The 18,059-nt window shown below is 36.9% G+C and overlaps 1 protein-coding gene across 3 annotated transcripts in view; it reads left to right on the top strand.

The window, feature by feature from the left end:
• Positions 1-18,059, top strand: part of NKAIN2 (sodium/potassium transporting ATPase interacting 2) — a 1,356,778-nt gene that overhangs the window by 1,313,797 nt on the left and 24,922 nt on the right. For all 3 annotated transcript variants that reach the window (XM_069076922.1, XM_069076923.1, XM_069076924.1), the window contains one exon: positions 5,419-5,479. In XM_069076922.1, the coding sequence (XP_068933023.1) occupies positions 5,419-5,479 (61 nt within the window). The remainder of the gene's footprint in view (positions 1-5,418; positions 5,480-18,059) is intronic.

Genomic DNA, 18,059 nt, shown 5'->3' with positions numbered 1-18,059 from the left:
GGACCAAATGAGAAAATTGTACTGTGCTTAGCACAGTCTCTGACACAAAGTAAGTGCTATGTAAGTGCTATTACTATTATTGGGTCTTGACCTGTATATTGAAGGAAGAAAGGAATTATATGAAGTAGATGTGAAAAGGAAGTGTATTTTAGGCATAAGAAACAGCACAAAAATACAGCGACAGGAAGGAGATAGAATGTTATAGAGGGGAGGCAAATTTGGTTGGATTGCACAGTGCAGGTGAGGAAGTTATAAGGAGGCTGGAAATAGAGATTAGGACAAATTCAGAGACAATAAAAAGCCATTGGAGTTTACTGACTAGGGGAATCCCTGGCTGGATTCATGCTTAAGAAAAGCCACCTTAACAGCAAAGTGTAGGATAGACTGAAGTGGGAGAAGACGTGGGGCAAGGGAACAGATCCAGAGACCATAGCAATAATCAAGTCAAGATGTAAAAGAAAGTCTGAACTAAGATGATAGCTATGTGAACAGAGAGTTATGGCTATTTACAAGAAATGCTATAAAAGCAAAACCAGCAAGGTTTGACCACTGATTAGATATATGGGATGAGAGTGTGGAGACAAGGATTTGTAATTAAGTTGATCAGACAGGGAGAATAGAACAATGGTGATGCCATTGACCCAAATGAGTGCCAACATGAGTGATAGATGTCATAAATGCTAGAGTAACTGAGGTCAATAGGAATCAATTCGAGTAGCTAGAAATGACTTTCTGGAAGAGGTGAGATTTGAACTGGGCTCTGAAGGATAAGTTGTTTTTGTAAAGGGTAGACATCCTAAATGGCCCATATTCTGAGGTCACTAGCAAATGTTAAGCATTGAATAACCACAATTCTGAAGATGCTTCCTGATTGGCAACAACTAGTTATTCAGCACATGACCCTTCAATCAACTGTGAATCTCCCATAAAATTGTGTAGTTTACACAGTTTTTTAGGTGATAGGTGATTATATTACACAGAAACAAAAAAAAATCAAAATCCTTGATAAAGGGAGTGGCTAGGTGGCACACTGAGTAAAGTGCTGGCCAGAGTCAGGAGGACCCGAGTTGGGTTCTGGCCTCAGACACTTAACACCCACACACACACACACACACACACACACACACACACACACACACACACACACACACACACAAAAACTAGCCATGTAACCTTGGGCAAGTTACTTAAACCGAATTGCCCTCCAAAAAGCAAAAAAAATAAAAAAATAAGGCTTGATAAAGCCTTACAGAGAATATTTCTCATTGTTCCATGATCTGTCAATCTACCATAGAAAGAGGCTAGCCTAGACTAATAATTTTGTTTTAATTCATTTTCATTCTATGCAACAAGCATTTTTAAAGTGTCAACTATGTGCCAGGTACTGTACTATTGAGCTAAGGATACTAGGGGGAAAATATGAAGCAGCCCAAAAGGACTTTTTAAAGAAGTTGCCCTGATAATATTGTTATTTCTAAGAGGTTTGCCATTCAAATTTATATAATATGCTAGGTGAAGTGTAGATGTCATGAGAAAGAAAAGATTGTGATTCAAAGTGATATGATCAGATCTGAGAAAACAGTATATGTAATAACTATGACAACGTAAATGTAGACAAGCACAAAGCAAACAAAAATGAATTTGGTTTGAAATATAAAGAGCAAGCTTGGCCTCAAATAGAAGATGTGAGAAGACATCTCCCCCTATGTCTTTGGAGAGGTGGGAAGAAGGGTGTGAAACCCATTCCCAGATATGAAGCATTGCTATAATGTAATATTTTTTTCAATGTGTTGATTAGATTTGCTGAATTTTTTTTCACTTCTTTTTCCTTTCTCTTTTAAAAAATTGCATTGGTGTAAGGAGTGGTTCTCTGGGAGGGGGAGAAGAGGGATACAAGAGAAAATTTAGGCAATTAAAAAACAAAATATAGCATGTCCCTAAAGTCTGGACACATAGGAATCTCATTAACTATGCATGTTTTCAAGAAATGAAATGAATGAAATTTTTAACATTGTATTTAATTAGTATAAATTTTAGCCATGACAATTTCATATAGAATAAAAGTTTTCATTTGCTACTGAAGACTATTTTCCATATTAATGTGATTAATTTAATTTAATTAATTAATGAGATTTCCTATGTCTTTCTATGAAATATCATTTATGCTAATTAAATAAAATGTTGTTGAAATTTTCATTCATTACATTTCTTGAAAATATGCATAGTTAATGAGTTTGCCTATGTGTCCAGACTTTAGGGACACCCTGTATATGGATTAATATCTATGATTTTTAAAGAAAGGGTTATGACTACCCTTTCTATTAATCTATTTTGTCTCTTGAATCTCAGCTAACCATTAAAGCTTATGATTTTAAGATTAAAGTCTTCAAGAACCAGACCTGTTTTTGCTTTTTCTTTGTACACCCCCCTCATCGTACCCCCAGAACTTTGCTTTTTACCTGGCGTATAACAAGTGCTTAATAAATTCTTTTTGGTTGATATTTCCTTTAATTCACATAGACAGTATTCTGAAAAGAGGATGTTAATTTTACATTTGTCTGGTATGACAGATATACCAGACAATTCACTTTTAAGACAACCAGTTGCTTTTGTATCTATAATCCTTAATAAAGTCAAATAGAGAATGTTTCTCATTTTCCTATGTGCACGTTCAGAAAGCAGCTCTATCCCCAATTTCCCTCCCAGAGTCAGGACAAATTATTAATGCAAAAAAAAAACAATACTGGTTTAGCTGTTACCCTGTGACTCACCATGGCTCAAATACTCGTGTAATGACGGGCATTTGTGAAATCTTCTCTATTCTCTCAGTCATACAATAATATCTGTCCTTTTCCCCAACCAGAGCAGTCATTTTTTCCAAGACTGAATAAGACTTTTCAATTTTCCTTTTCCAATGGATTCCTATTTATCTCTCTCTAAGCTCAGCTGCAACTGTAAATACTCATTGTGGTAATTCCTGACTCAAGGTATTCTACCCTCAGCTAACTTCTCTATAGACTATAGCCTGTTGGCTAATGGGAAATAGCTTCTAAAAGTCTAACACTTCCTTTCATTTCAGACATGTACTATTTCTGATGAGCAGATAGTTCTTATATATCCTGATGGAAGAATGGGACTTCTCCTGTTCTCCATTTAGCCCCCACCCCATCGACCAAACATTCTCACATCAGACACATCAGTCCTTTGAAATGAAGATAAGCAAATGTGAATGTCTTTTATAGCCACTTTCCTAAGGCATGTTTTTTAGTATTCCATAAAAATGGAAAGAAGTTTATAAAATATAAAAATTCCCTTACCCCTCAGAGTGAAGGAGAGGAGGATACACTATAAATTTCATTATTGTTTTGTCCCCTTTACTGTATTATTAGAATTGACTTTACTGTATTATTGGGATTAAGAAGTTAAGGAGGGGGCAGTTAGGTGGTGCAGTGAATAGAGCATTAACCCTGGAGTCAAGAGAGCCACCCTCAGACACTTGACACACTTACTGACTGTGTGGCCTTGGGCAAGTCACTTAAGCCCAATTGATTTGCCTTCCCTCTTAGAAGAGGAGGAGGAGGAGGAAGAGGAAGAGGAGATAGTGGTAGTAGTAGTAGTAGTCGTAGTAGTAGTAGTAGTCGTAGTAGTAGTAAAGGACCTTCTATTTAGATGGACAGGTGTCCTTTATAATTGTAAATTCCAATGAAGATATATATATATATAGAGAGAGATCTATCTATCTATCTATCTATCTATCTATCTATCTATCTATATATATATATATATATATATATATATATACACACACACACATATATTCAGCCTCACTGTCTACTTACCACTATGGAACAAATGAAAAGAAGAGCAAAATCAAAATTACAATGTATTTGCCACGTGAGTATTCTTTTCTATGATGGAAAATGGGATACATGTCACCAAAGTAAATGGATTCTAATAATCCCTTGTTTTCCAGTGTCTACTTAATCTATTACTTCATTAATTCAATTCTGTAAATATTTAAAAGTATCTGTTCTGTACAAAACACCACGATAAGCACAGAACAGAATCATGTCAGAGAAAAACATGTACAGAAACAAGTTCTTACCGTAGATAAGCAGTTATACTAGGGGGACAAAGGAAGGATTGCAAAAAAAAAGTAAGAAAATTTAAGGATAACGAGAAGGCTTTAATCTGAGGCATGGGGAGTAGTCTGGGAAAAGTTCATGAGAAGGTAATATCCAAGCAGAATCTTAAAGGAAGAAAATTTTGGAAGGTACCATTAAGGAGGGAGTACATTCCAATCATAAGGAATGGCCTGGGCATAAAGTGGGAGGAGGCAGGAATAGTATAGAGACTGGCTGACTAATAAATCGGTTTGACCAAAACAAGATTATGAGAAATGGAGCAATATAAAATAAAACTGGAAAAGTAGGTTCAAGTTAGACCATAGATAGCCTTAAGTGCCAGGATAAGGACTCTATTTTAATTTTATTTTAAGGACCTATATTCCTTTAGGTGATGGGGAGCCACTGAAGGTATTTCAGTAGGGGAATAATATCGTCAAATTTATATTAGAAAAAAACAATTCACAGATATGTAAACAATGAACTGGAGATGTGAAAATCTGGTGGGCACTTGTATAATTGTGCTTTCTGTTTAAGAACCTGTTGGGTTTTTTTTCCTATTTGCATCATGCAAAATATTAAAGTGAATGTGATGTATTGGGAAAAAAAACCACTGGGTTTGAAGTCAGAATAGTTGAACTCAAGTACTAAGAAAACTGCTTACTTTCTCTATGACTTTGGAATATCCTTTATTCCCTCTGAAACTTGATTTTTTCCCACAGTCCTAAAAATTAGGACAAGAATATTCATACTACCCACCTCACAGGATTGTTGCAAAAATCAAATGCCTTGAATTGAAAGTGCTACGTTATATCCATAATTGCTATAACCAAATGTTAATGTTTATTATTACTACAAAATACTCCAGTTCTGAATTTTTCCTTCATGACCTCTTTCAGCGGATCAGATATTATAAGCTCAATTTTTGTCAGGGGTTGTGATGTAATTCTAAGTTATAAATTGATTGGCGCTGTATCTCATGGAACACTTACTCTTGATTCATCATTGCCATTCTATATTTCCACACCTTCAATCACCTGCTTTGGGTTGTCTGTCTCAAACTGATTGCGCATACAAGCTCAGGCCGGAGAAAAAATCACAAAATATTTATTTGTCAAACTGGTCAATACCACTCGAATCAAATCAAAACACATGGAAATCAAGGCGAAGGACTTCAGATTCACTTCTGAGCAATGAACAGTGGGGAAATTGCCTCCCTTTGAACTACTTCGCCAGCCAGATTCTGTTCCATTGCCTTGTGCTCCCTCTCTAAAGCTCTTCTGTTTTGTTTCAGTTGGCAGGGTTCATCTACGCCTGTTATGTTGTGAAATGTATTACTGAAGAAGAGGACAGCTGTAAGTATTAAAGCTCCATTGCATTTCTTTCAAGTTAAAAGCAGCTTTTTCAATGCCTCCTACCTCGTCTTCTTACTTCTCAGACATTAGCCCAAATATATCATTAGAACAAGAGATAAGGCTTTTGTCCCCAACAGAGCTGAAGAGTTTCTCATAAAATGGTTCAATCCAGGATATTACTAAAGTGTGCTTTTACCTATTCAGGAAGCCATAATCTTGGGTCTTAAAATTCTTGCCATCCTAAAACAATTATAAGGGACTAAAAAGGAGAAGGGAGGGGATGGTAAATGTGAAAGGGGTTGGGAAGAGAAGGAAAAAAAGTCGAGAAAAGCTGTCCCCTATAATGGTTTTCTCATTTTTTACTGATCATTAACTCTTCTTGAATAATTACCTGCATCTGGAGCTAAAATTCTTAACAATCAATAACATCCATTCTACAACGTTCCCTCTCCAGTGGCTTCTCTCCATATGCTTACAAGCATAATCAGCTGAACTCAATTTGAAAAAAACTTCCTCCTAACCTTTCTACCCCCATCCAACTACTGCCCCATCTCTCCTCATGCCATTCACTTCTAAGTCGAATGAAAAGCTTTCTGCACTCATCCATCACTTCCTCAACACCCACTCTCTCTTTAAGAAAGCAAACTCTTTGAGATTTAAAATTCTTTCTACTTCACCCATTCTGTTTGTATCCCCATTGCCTAGCATGGTTCCTGACACATGGTAGATACTTGATAAAGTTTGTGGATTGATCAAATCCTTGCAATCTGACTTCCATTCCTACCACTCTACTGACACTTTTCCCAGTGATCTCCTAAAATAATGAGCTTTTCTTAGTCCTCATTCTCCTTGGCTATTAATAGCACTGGACATTGCTGATTAACCCTCCATCTGGATATTCGTTTCTCTCCTGGTTTCAGAAACATCATATGCTCTTGGATCTTGTCCAAAGTTCTCCCTAACCACTCCATTTCCTTACTGACTCCTTTGCCTCTGTCCCAACACTATAAGGTGGGTGGATGTTCACCAAGTCTCAGTTTATTACCTTATGTTGTTCTCTCTTTACACTCTCGCATTAGCAATTTTCATTCATAATGATACTTTTAAATATTACCTCTATACAAATGATTGCCAGATCTTATCTTCTGATCCCAAGATTTCAGAATTTCAGTGTGAAGAGACTTCAGAAATGACAATAATCCATATTATGAGAGTCCTAACAAGCGGTCATCCACCTTTCCCTAGGAACCCTCAAGAAATAGGAAATGTACTCCCTCTTGAGGCAACCCACTCAATTGTTAAATTATTTAATTGTCAAGATTTTCCTTGCATCAAGCTTGAATTTCTTCTCCAGCTTCCATGCTTTGTTTCACCATTTTATCCTCTTCTAAGATAAACTGCTCTAGTTCCCTCAATCAGTCTTCACATGGAAATGTTTCTAATCATGCTTCCTAAGGACACTTTCTTGAGTGACAATGTTGTTGGCATTCAAATTGAACACAATGCTCCAGATGTGGTTTGACCAAAGTAGAGAATACAATAGTAATACAACTTCCCTTTTTCTATATACTAATGACCACTGCTAATAAAGCCTAAGATCATTGGCTACTATATCCCAATGCCAACTGATACTTATCTTAAAGTCCAATAAAACACCTAGATCTTTTTTTCAGAAAAACTGCTGTCAAAACACAGCCCTCCAATCTTGAACTTGCGGCATTGAACCCAAGTGTAGGACTTTATATTTAACTCTACTTAACTTTACTAAGTATTACTACTACTACTAAAGAATTACTTCACTACTAATAGTAATAATACTACTAAAGTAAGTATTACTGTACTGTGTTAATACTAGTAAATTTCATCTTATTAGATTTGTTCTTCTAGTCTGTCAAGAACTTTTTGGATCCTATCATTTGACAAGCTAGGTTTCCTTCCCAGCCTATTGTCCTTTGGAAATTTGGTGGATATAATAGCCTATGATTTCATCCAAATCACTGAAAAAATGTTGAGGAATATAGGACCAAGGAAAAATCGCTTTAGAATTAGGACTGTCTTTCATCATTTCATTTCATTTCATTACTCCTTGGTTATATTAATTCAATGAATCCTGAATCCACCTAACTATACTGTCATGTAGCATCTCTCCTTCTTATCCACAAAGCTGGTATGAAAAACTTCAGTAAATATTTTGTGTAATAATAATAGCATTTATATGTAACTTAAGATTTGCATTCAAAATGTTTTAAAATATTATCTCATTTTACCCTTACAACAACCCTGGGAGGGCGTGCTATTATTATCTCCATTTTACATATAAGGAAACTGAGACAGAGGTTAAATGACCTGCCCAAGGTTACATAAAAAAGTGTCTGAGTCAGGATTTGAATTCTTCCTGACTCCAGGTCCAGTGTGCTGTCCACTGTGCTACCTACCTGTCTAGAGCATTTCCTTGACCTGGCACCATGATTTGGTAAAATGAGGTTCATCTGCCATGACTTATTCTTGATGAACAAGTTAGCTGTTAATGATTCCTGCTTCCTTTCCTCAATTTTCACTGTTCCTTTAATGATATATTCTAGAAGGTGCTGGGAATCAAAGTCAAGCTCACTTTCCACAACTTGTAGGCTCTATCCTTTTCCCTTTTTTTTTTTTTGAAAAGCATGACAATATTTTCATTTCTCTAGTCCTGCAGCTCTTCTCATATTATTCATTATCTTGCTAAGATCTGCAACACTGACTATAACTGTCAGCCAGTGCTTCTAGTATCCAGGAAGAGAGTTTGTTTGGGCTGGGTTTTGAACTCATCGAGGACACCCTCTCTTATTTTCTCCTTGTGCATCTAGGATCTCAACCCCAATTAACCATTTTGGTCTGTCCTTTCTATCCTGAGGGTCCTCCTTTTGTTCTCAATATAACTAATAAACCTCTTTTTTTTATTTACTGTTTGTTTTTCATAGTATTCATCACCAGTCTAGATTCATTCTTATTCTGAGTGCTCCTAATGCTATCCTTAGAAGCCCTTGACCTGCTTTTGTATTTACTTCAGATTTGTCCACAGATGGAGTATAATATTTGGTTTTCTTGCTCCTTACTTTTCTTAGTACTAGGCTACTAAAGAAGGATTTACTCTAAGGAAATACCAGTGAGGAATTACTTTGCCTAATGATAAACAGTATTTGAAAATGAGGAAATGGAAGGAAAATAATTCATTCTTCACACTAAAGGTCTCATAGACTAGCCCATAGATTTGGAGGCAGGATGACTTAAGCTCAAATACTTCATTTGATAGTAACTAATTGTATATACATGGCACAATCTCTCTGAACCTCAGACTCTTCACCTGTAAAATTGTCCCTTCCAACTGTAAATATATGATATATGATCTGTTTTAAGATCATGGAGGATGAATAGGGGAAATCAAGGAAATAAAAAACATATCTTCACATCTATACTATCAGTTAATTACGAATAATATATATGCATATATGTGTGAATGTACATATACACACATACATGTTTACCATATATTGTATGTGTATATGTGTGTACTCATTTTCAGCCATGTCTGACTCTCAGTGTCCCCATTTGGGGTTTTTTTTGGCAGATACTGGAGGGGTTTACCTTTTCCTTCTCCAGATCACTTTACATATGAGAAAACTAAGGCAAGCAGGGTTAAATGACTTGCCCAGGGCCACACAACTAGTTAAGTGTCTGAGGCCAGATTTGAACTCAGGAAGATGAGTCTTCTCAACTCCAAGTCCATCACTCTATCCACTTCACTGCCCAGTATATATGCATATATCTTTATATACACATATGCACACAAATATCATGTCTCAAAAGAAATATGTGTCCTAAGATTTTCACTTGCTTAGAAGAACTGAGAAAGTTTTTTTTTTAATTATTATATTACTTTACTCTATGGGGAGTGTTTTAAATAGTCTCTCAGCTGGAAAGATTCTAGGAATATATTCAAAGCCCAGAATTTGCAACAGACTTGGATTCTATCATTTTAAGTTTGGGTTCATTAACCTTATTGATAACAGCATTTTCTTTATTTGGGTAGCATAGATTCATCAAGGGTTACTGAGGGAAAAGGATTCAAAGAAGTTTGATGATTGCTAAATTTAAGACCATCTCATCTATGGAGAATACCTTTCAACCAAGTTACAAAATCATTCATTTTACTGAATATAGAGGTAGATGTGAGCAGGCTCCACAAAAGCCCTGGCAGCATCCTAGAATAAATTCCTTCTTAACCCATTTGTCTTTCCAACCTGATCAAATAGTTCTTTATTTATGTCTACTGAAACACTATATTCTCCTTCAGTATACTGGATAGTTATGGTGGGGGGGTTCAAAGATTACGAATACAAATTTTATCTATTATTCATAATGAAGGGCAATTGGTCAAGGAGCATGATAGGAAAGAAGAAAAAGCACAAGCTGATCACTCTAGGAAGGAGTAAAAGCTCAAAGTCAAGCATGAATTGCATGTGAATAGTGGGAAGGCAACTCTTTTCCAGCTTTACCTAGTATGTAGCACCCTTGTGGAAACTCAGGTCCTACATTTAAAAAATTCAACTCCATTCAAGTCAACAAGAATTCATTCATTTTTTAAAGTATCTGTTATATGCCAGTCACTTGTGCTAGGTGCATGGGATATAGGGACAAGAATAAATCAGCCTCTACCCTCAAGGGACTTTTTGTGTCAAGTGTAAAACCTAGCTTTTATAGGTATGAATTAAATTGGTACATAAATACTTAAAAGGACAGACTAAGCTTTGGATTTAACATACTACTTTTCTAGTGGGAACAACTGCAGAAAGGAAAGGCATTGCTACTCTAGCATCATTACTCATGCAAGGGAAAGTCTGGTAACAACCGGAGATTCCCCTATATGAGACCTAAAGATGTTCCATTGTCTGTGACAGGGAAAGGCTATCAAGGAATTCTAGGTGGCTTGTTTCCTCCCCACCCACCGTTCCAACTCTTCACTCAAAATGAGAGCTCACAGCCTCCTCCCTCCAACTATTTTTCATCATTAGCAGAAAATTCCACTCCAGGGTGTTGCCCACACTTAGGAAATTACAGGTCTAGACTTTGTCCATCCTCATCCAAATCATGAGTTATCAGTCTTTTAAAAAATATCTTGCTATATTTGATATTTATATTCCTAAGACAATGTTCTTCTGCCTCAAAGTGAGCACCTTTCTCTAAGTAGTTACTACCTTTTCTAAAGAAACAACAAAGATTCAATGTATTTTTAATGTTTTATTAAATACTTAGTATGGGAAAGGCTTTGGAATGTCATTAATAAAACCAATATCTTCAAGGGACTTCTAGAATGAAAGTAATATTGAAAACAGATTTTAAATACTTAACTGGCAACTGCACACAGTAATACACACACCTATTCATCTATTCTACTCTTTTTAAGGCCAACTGGTATTGGGATGAATATTATAATATGTACAATGTATAAAATAGCAGTTCTAATATCACTAGGGTGAAGAGAATCATGGGAAATAATTTAATTCTCTGCAGCTAATCATTTCCTATCACTTTAATTTCCCTTTCCTTTTGAAGACTAGTGAGCATGTGAATTTATTAAATGCTTTTGTCTTTTTCCAATTTGCTAGGTTCCTTATGGGGTTAGATACTATTTTCTGGGTTCTGGTCACCTACTCTCCCATTTCCTAGATGGCTCCTACAAAGTAAATGAGCATTCCTTTTTACTATCTTTACATTCCTTCCTTCATATAGTTGCATTGGCCCCAAAGTTCTTTTTGTACAAAAGATGCTGAGCCCTCTTGGGTGCTAAGTTGTGATGGAGATTTATGGAGATTTAAGAAGGTTCAAGAACTAGTTTGTGATGTAAGAATTTGCCTTTTTTCTTTCCAGGGACAAAGTCATTTTTGGAGTCTTATACCTTGATGGTGATTGCTTTAGGTCTTCTAAGGACTGTATTAAAATAATATACTTACATTGTTGCGGCTGAAATCTCCTATATGTTTTGTCTCCCCTAATTAGAATTTGAGGTCCTTGGGAGCAGGAAGTGACTAGTTTTCATTAGAACTTAGTACATTGTTTTGAATAGAGCAAGTGCTTAATATATTTTTCATTCATTTATTCATTCAGTGTCCATATTTGCCCTCCAAATTAAACCAAACCAAAATTTTTAATTTCCATGCCCATCAACCCAAATGTTGGCACACTACTGAATGGCACATTGTTAAAGAATGTCCTCACCTTCTGTCATATTGACACAGCTTGATAAAATGTTTATACTCCATTCCCTTCGGCTAGGGCTGATAACTAAGATTCAGTAAATCAGACCTCATACAGATCTGTAGGATAAAAAAAATCAACCATAACCTCTTGATAAAGTCTAAAAATACTTGTCTGGGTAGATGGTCAGATTCAGCAGCAGATGCCCATATAGAATTTCATATCACTGTTGTGCAAATTTCTATGCTTGATGATGGTTTTTCCTATCTGTAAGATACATAAAATTCTTAACCCAAAAGTTCTGTCTACCCTTCATTTATCTTCTAGACTGCAATTAACTGATGCCCTCTTGTGGTCTTTAAGGAGAAAACTCACTTAAACTCACTATCATTCAGTCAATCGAAAATTTATTAAGCCTTTAGATTGTGGCTAGTTCTATGCTAAGTGCTTGGTGTAAAAGGAAAAAGCCAAAATAATTCCTTCTGTCAGAGTGCTTACATACTAATGGAGGAGGAAGAATGTACACATGTAAATATAAACAAAATATATATGACATAAATACAAAGTAATCTTAATGGGGAAGACTGTGAGAAGGAAAGTAGAGCAGCTAGGAAAGTTCTCCAACATCAACAACAAAAAGGTTACATTTTAGCTAAATCTTGAAGGCAACCTAGGATTCTAAGAGGCACAGGTAAAGAGGGAGAACATTCTAGACATGAGGAATAGCAAGGTAAAAAGTACAGAAATGGGACAAGGAGCATTGTGTATGAGAAATAGCAAATAAACCAGTATTACAACAACAGATTATGTGGAGGGAGCTAATGTGTAAGAAGACTGGAACAAGGGGCGGCCAGGTAGCACAGCGAGTAAGAGCACCGGCTCCAGTGTTGGGATGATCTGGGGATCGAATCCCGGGCTCAGACACTTAGCACCCACCCAGAAACACCTGGCCGTGTAACCTTGAGCAAGTTACTTAACCCCGATTGCTCAGGGGTGGCCAGGTGGCTCAGCGAGTAAGAGCACGGGCTCCAGTGTTGGGACGACCTGGAGATCGAATCCCAGGCTCAGACACTCAGCACTCACCCAGAAATAACTGGCCGTGTAACCTTGAGCAAGTTACTTAACCCCGATTGCTTAAAAAAAATAAAAGACTGGAACAGTAGGAAATGGCTTATTTGTGAAAATCATTAAATGATAAAAAGAGGAGTTTATATTTAATCTAGTGGCAATAGAGAGCTGTTGGAGGTTTGGGAAGGGTGCTAATGGTGGTGGTGGTAACTAGTGCTAGTTGTGATTGTTGTTTGTGGATGAAGGATGTAACATGGGGAGATTTGCTGTTTTGTCAATCTGTCATCTCCAACTCTTTGTGGCCCCATTTTGGCAAAGATACTGGAGTGGTTTGCCATTTCCTTTTCCAGTTTCATTTCCTTTGCCATTTCCATACAGATGAGGAAACTGAAGCAACAGAGTTAAACGACTTTCCCAGGGTCACACAGCTAGTAAATGTCTAAGGTTGGATTTGAGCTCAGATTCTCTTGACTCCAGAGGGTCAGTCTATCCACTGTACTGGTGACCTAGCTGCCCATGATGATACTTGTGCCTTATGAGAAAACCATCCCTTTGGAAGCTATATGGTACATGGATTAGAATGGCAACAGACTTCAGACACAAAGACCTCTTAGGGGGCTATGGCAATCATTCAGACAAGCCATGAGGAGGGTGAAAAAAGGGAATGTCTCCAAGAGATAATGAGAAGATAGGAATGACAAGATTTGGCAACTGATTAGATGTGTGGAGGCACTTTTTTCCTTCCATTTTCCTATTGCTCTCTGAGAGAGCTGTATGATTGATTTAGCCTTGCTCTTAGATGAAAGAATAAAGGTGACAGCATGCAGAACAGAAGCAACCATTATAGAGAGAAGGATGGGGTTACAGTTTAAGATTTAACCTCTCCCCACCTCCAAAACAAAAGAAAACAAACAAAAAAAGACTGGGTGGCCTAACATAGAAGAAGAGAGCCCTTCCAATTGTATTAACTAACTAGCAGCAGTAAAGTACCGGCATAGCCAACCTGATGTTATCAATTAGTTCTAAGCAATCACAATTTTAGGCAAAGTAACATTAGAAGGGGCAGATAGTGCCATAAGGACAATGTTATACGTGAAATAGGATGGGATTGGACTAAATGACCTTTTAGCTCCAGGTCTTGATGTCTCCTATAGCAATTCTACAAGTCTACCAAGTAACATTATAACAGGATTTCATTACAGTTGGGATTTGTTATTATATAATAAAGATTTTATTAGAATAAGAGATGTTGGTTGAAGCAAAGTAATGTTGGATGGAAGGAGACAGAGACAGAGAGACAGAGTCAGAGTCAGAGAGAAAGATAGATGGATGAAAAAGGGAAGCATGCATTGTAGTGGTTAAAATGATTATTGGGAAAGCTCCCATTTTGTAATGCCAGCATTCAGAGATATCCAGTCCACATCCAGATTTTTTTTTAGTTTGTTTCCTTACTGCCTAAAACCTTAGCATGAATTAAAGATGGCAAGGCAAAGGGGGAAACTGGGAGCTAGGGGATGGTACATGTTTCAGTGTTAGAATGTTGATATGAACACACACAGAATAAGTTTGCCAAAATTCCATAGTACCATCTGATTTGTGGCACGCTAAAGGAGAGAATAAGTACATAAACAAACAAAAAGCAAAAAGCTTCTCTTGGGAAACTAGATTGTGTCTAAAAGCCTTGAGCTTTTGAGAACCATTGATATTCCTATGTACTCAAAATCATCCTTTTGACAATTAAACTTCCCCATTCTCACTTAATTTATCTCTCTATTCTTAAAGGTTTACTGATGTGTTTATTTCTACATTGCAGTGATTTCTGCATATACCCATTTTCTACCATTCACCCACTAAAAGTACCTTCTCTTAATATCAAAGTAGAATATTAAGAAAAACTAATCAACACAACTATGCTTGTCAGTACAGTATGGTACAGTATGTGCAGCATTCTATCCTTATACACCCTCACCCTTCCAAAGAAAGCAAGGAATTATGTTTTCTCATCTCTTCTCTAGGACCAAAATTGGTTATGACAATTATCCAGGGTTTGGCTTCAAGTGTTCTTTTCATTTACATTATTGCAGTCATTGTTCTCACTCCATTTCTTCTAAGTGTTTTTGTAGTGACCTCTAATAGTGATTCATTTAGCAAAGTGATCTTAACTCTCTCCTTAACAGCAGGTAGGCTGAGAAATACTGAATCTTAGAAAAGTAGGCCACTATGTTCGAGTATTTTGTTGTTCAGTCGTTTTTCAGACATGTCTGACTCTTCATGACCTCATTTGGGATTTTCTTTGCAAAGTTGCTGGAGTAGTTTGCATTTCTATCTCCAGTTCATTTTACAGATATGGAAACTGAGGCAAACAGGGTTAAGTGACTTGCCAGAGCCACACAGCTAATAAGTGTCTGAGGTCAGATTTGAACTCAGGAAGATGAGTCTTCCTGACTCCAGGCCCATCACTCTATCCACTGCGCCACCTAGCTGCCCAGACCAACCATCTGAGTATATGACATGAAATTTTGTTCTGAATACTGACTGCCTCACTGAGCTTTGAGATCAGTCACTCAGATTTAGATAGACATAGACATCTGTAGAGAAATATATAGTCATACATACAGATATCTGAAATTTTCTGCCTCATCATAAGCAACCAGAAGAGTGCCATTTAAATAAAAAATTGTAAGAAGTAAAAAAAAAAAAAAACATAGTTGACATTTAAGTGGGACTACTCTATCGCAGCTTATAGGACCTAAACAGAATCAGTGAGGCTTTAGCTAAGATTGGTTGGCATTGTGTAGCCGAGAGTGAAAGAGAAACAAACTTAAAGCTCACAGGAGGTGCAGTTTGTTTAAATAATAGTAAGTAATTAGGCTGAAGACAAAATCAGTGATGGCATTTTATAATTACAATTAATTTAAAGGTTAATTTCCTTTGGTGCTAAAATCTTATTTAAAACATTTACCAGGAAAGGAAATTAGGATGTTACTATCAAGATGCATAGAGTACTTCTGGGAATCCATGCCTATTATCACTAGAAAATTAGGTTAAGCTCAAAGTGGGAATTTCAATTCATTTTAGTATATAATAGATGGCAGTCGGGGCCCTCAGTCAGTGGGGTTGGTTAGGGTGGGGAGTGTAAGATTTGCATTTTCTTTGTTTGTAGGATTAATTGCAAATGTTTCCAACAAAAGGCCCCAGTTTATACATGAACAACCCTGACATGGAAAGAAAATTGGTTATGGATTGCTGCCTTTGTAACTAATGAAGTTAATGTTAAAGGAATTCCCAAGAGCTGAGCTGAAGCATGAAGCACGCCCAATCATGCACATAAACACAACTGAATGACATCAGTTGGGGAGGCAGGGGGGGAAAGGTATGCCAGGTAGCACTGTATGTGACTCCCTCTGCACCCCCCCATTTCTAGTTCCTTTTTTTCCCTCATCACTCGGTATCTCTGTTGGGAACTGTCATGCTTAAAGGTTCCAAATGCCTAAATAACATACACCAATGCTTGAAGAAAATAATATTCTGTTTCAGCAGTGCATCTCTATGGGACCTTGTTTAGTAAAATCAATGCATAATAGTAGTAGCCAGGGGAAGAACTTGCTACTTTGCATTCATCTGATTTCCATTTATCACCATTGCTGAGTTTTCTTAAATGAAACATTTTTAAACAAGTGTCTTTAAATATTTTATTGCTGCCATTGATGTGGAAACTCATCATGGAAGCATAAAACAGTGCAGATTTATGTAACTAAAAGGAAATTTAGTCATCAGCTAGGACAGACCCTTTATTTACAGATGAAGAAACTGAGTCACAGAAGTCATTTAACTTTTCTAAAGTTACAGTAATAGTGTCCAAACAGGAATGGGATGCCATTCAACTCATTATCAGTCTAGTAGTTTATCCTCAAACTGCCTCCCCCTACAGAATAAAAATAAAAGATTCGGGGGCCATGGAGACCTTTACAGCAATACATTTGTCCCTTTTCTTTTTTCTTTTTTTTTCTTTTTGGAGAGGGGAAGGTAGGGCAATTGGGCTTAAGTGACTTGCCCAAGGTCACACATCTAGTGTGTCAGGGTCCAGATTTGAACTCACAGGAGGTGCTGGAGTCAGGAGGACCTGCACCACCTAGCTGCCCCCATGTGTCCCTTTTCAAGAATACTGCAATTTGCAACCAAACTCACACCATCCATAAATGAAATGTCTCTTTGCCTTAAATGTTTTCACCAAAGACAATAGTAAATTCCTCTACCACTTTCACAAATTAGTTCCAAAAATGTTGTAACCACCAGACATATTGGCTTATAAAGTTATTACCTGCCCTTGAACAAAGATATTCAATTCATGGTCAAAATTATATGTTTTGCATATTGAAAGAGAAATAAACCATGTAAGGATATAATTCTTGCCCCAAATCATATGGCAAAAAAAATATTCATGTACTACATCAATGTTTATGGTATGCATGTTTTATATTTGCATTTCTCTAAACATTTATATGGGAATGGGATAACCAATCTTAATTTAGACTAATACATTTAAGTGCACTGTGCACTCTGAACATCTCTTGGGATGTTGGTTGAAAGCACATATTCGTAGCTAACTTAACTAGTTGGCTAGAACATGTCACAGCAGCTCCCTCACTTTCACCTGAATGGCATTGTCACATCTAATTGAAGGCAATTTCACTTGAGAGAACAGAACACAGCCGAGTAGATTTTTAAACCACCCAGATGGTAGAGCATGAAGAGTCAACCCAGATGCTTGACCCTTTGAAGATGAGGTTTTTCCTTTTATGTGTAAGTTGTCTAATAGAGTTTGTATAATTTCCTATATTCATATATGTGTTGAACCTCTTTGTGTGAGTCATAGTTGAATAGAGTATTGGATTTGAATTAATAAAAATCTAGTTCAAAACCCACCTTCTTCCTCTTACTAGGGTATTATTGTAGGCAAATCATTTAATCTCCCTACCTGTAACTACCTGGATATAATAGTACCTGTAGTACCCTTCTCATGGAATTATTATGAGGCTCAGATGAAATAATCTCTGTAAATCTGTGGTCTGCAGGTACAGAGGAGTATCTCTCTCTAATGTGTTCTGGCTCTGGACTAATGCATGTCTTCATGGAGGGGAGTCTGAAGCTTCTCCTGCTCTTTGGTTCTTTATGTCCCCACCCTGTCTGTCTCTATCTGCTTCTGTCTCAGTCTCTAATGCACACACACACACACAGTCTCTCTCTCTCTCTCTCTCTCTCTCTCTCTCTCTCTCCC

This window comes from Petaurus breviceps, unplaced genomic scaffold (genome assembly GCF_028583685.1).
Source record: "Petaurus breviceps papuanus isolate PSGF00001 unplaced genomic scaffold, PetGlider_PUasm1.0 90977, whole genome shotgun sequence".
NCBI lineage: Eukaryota > Metazoa > Chordata > Mammalia > Diprotodontia > Petauridae > Petaurus > Petaurus breviceps.
Note: the sequence above shows the minus strand (reverse complement) of the source record. Positions and strands in the feature narration are given on the sequence as shown.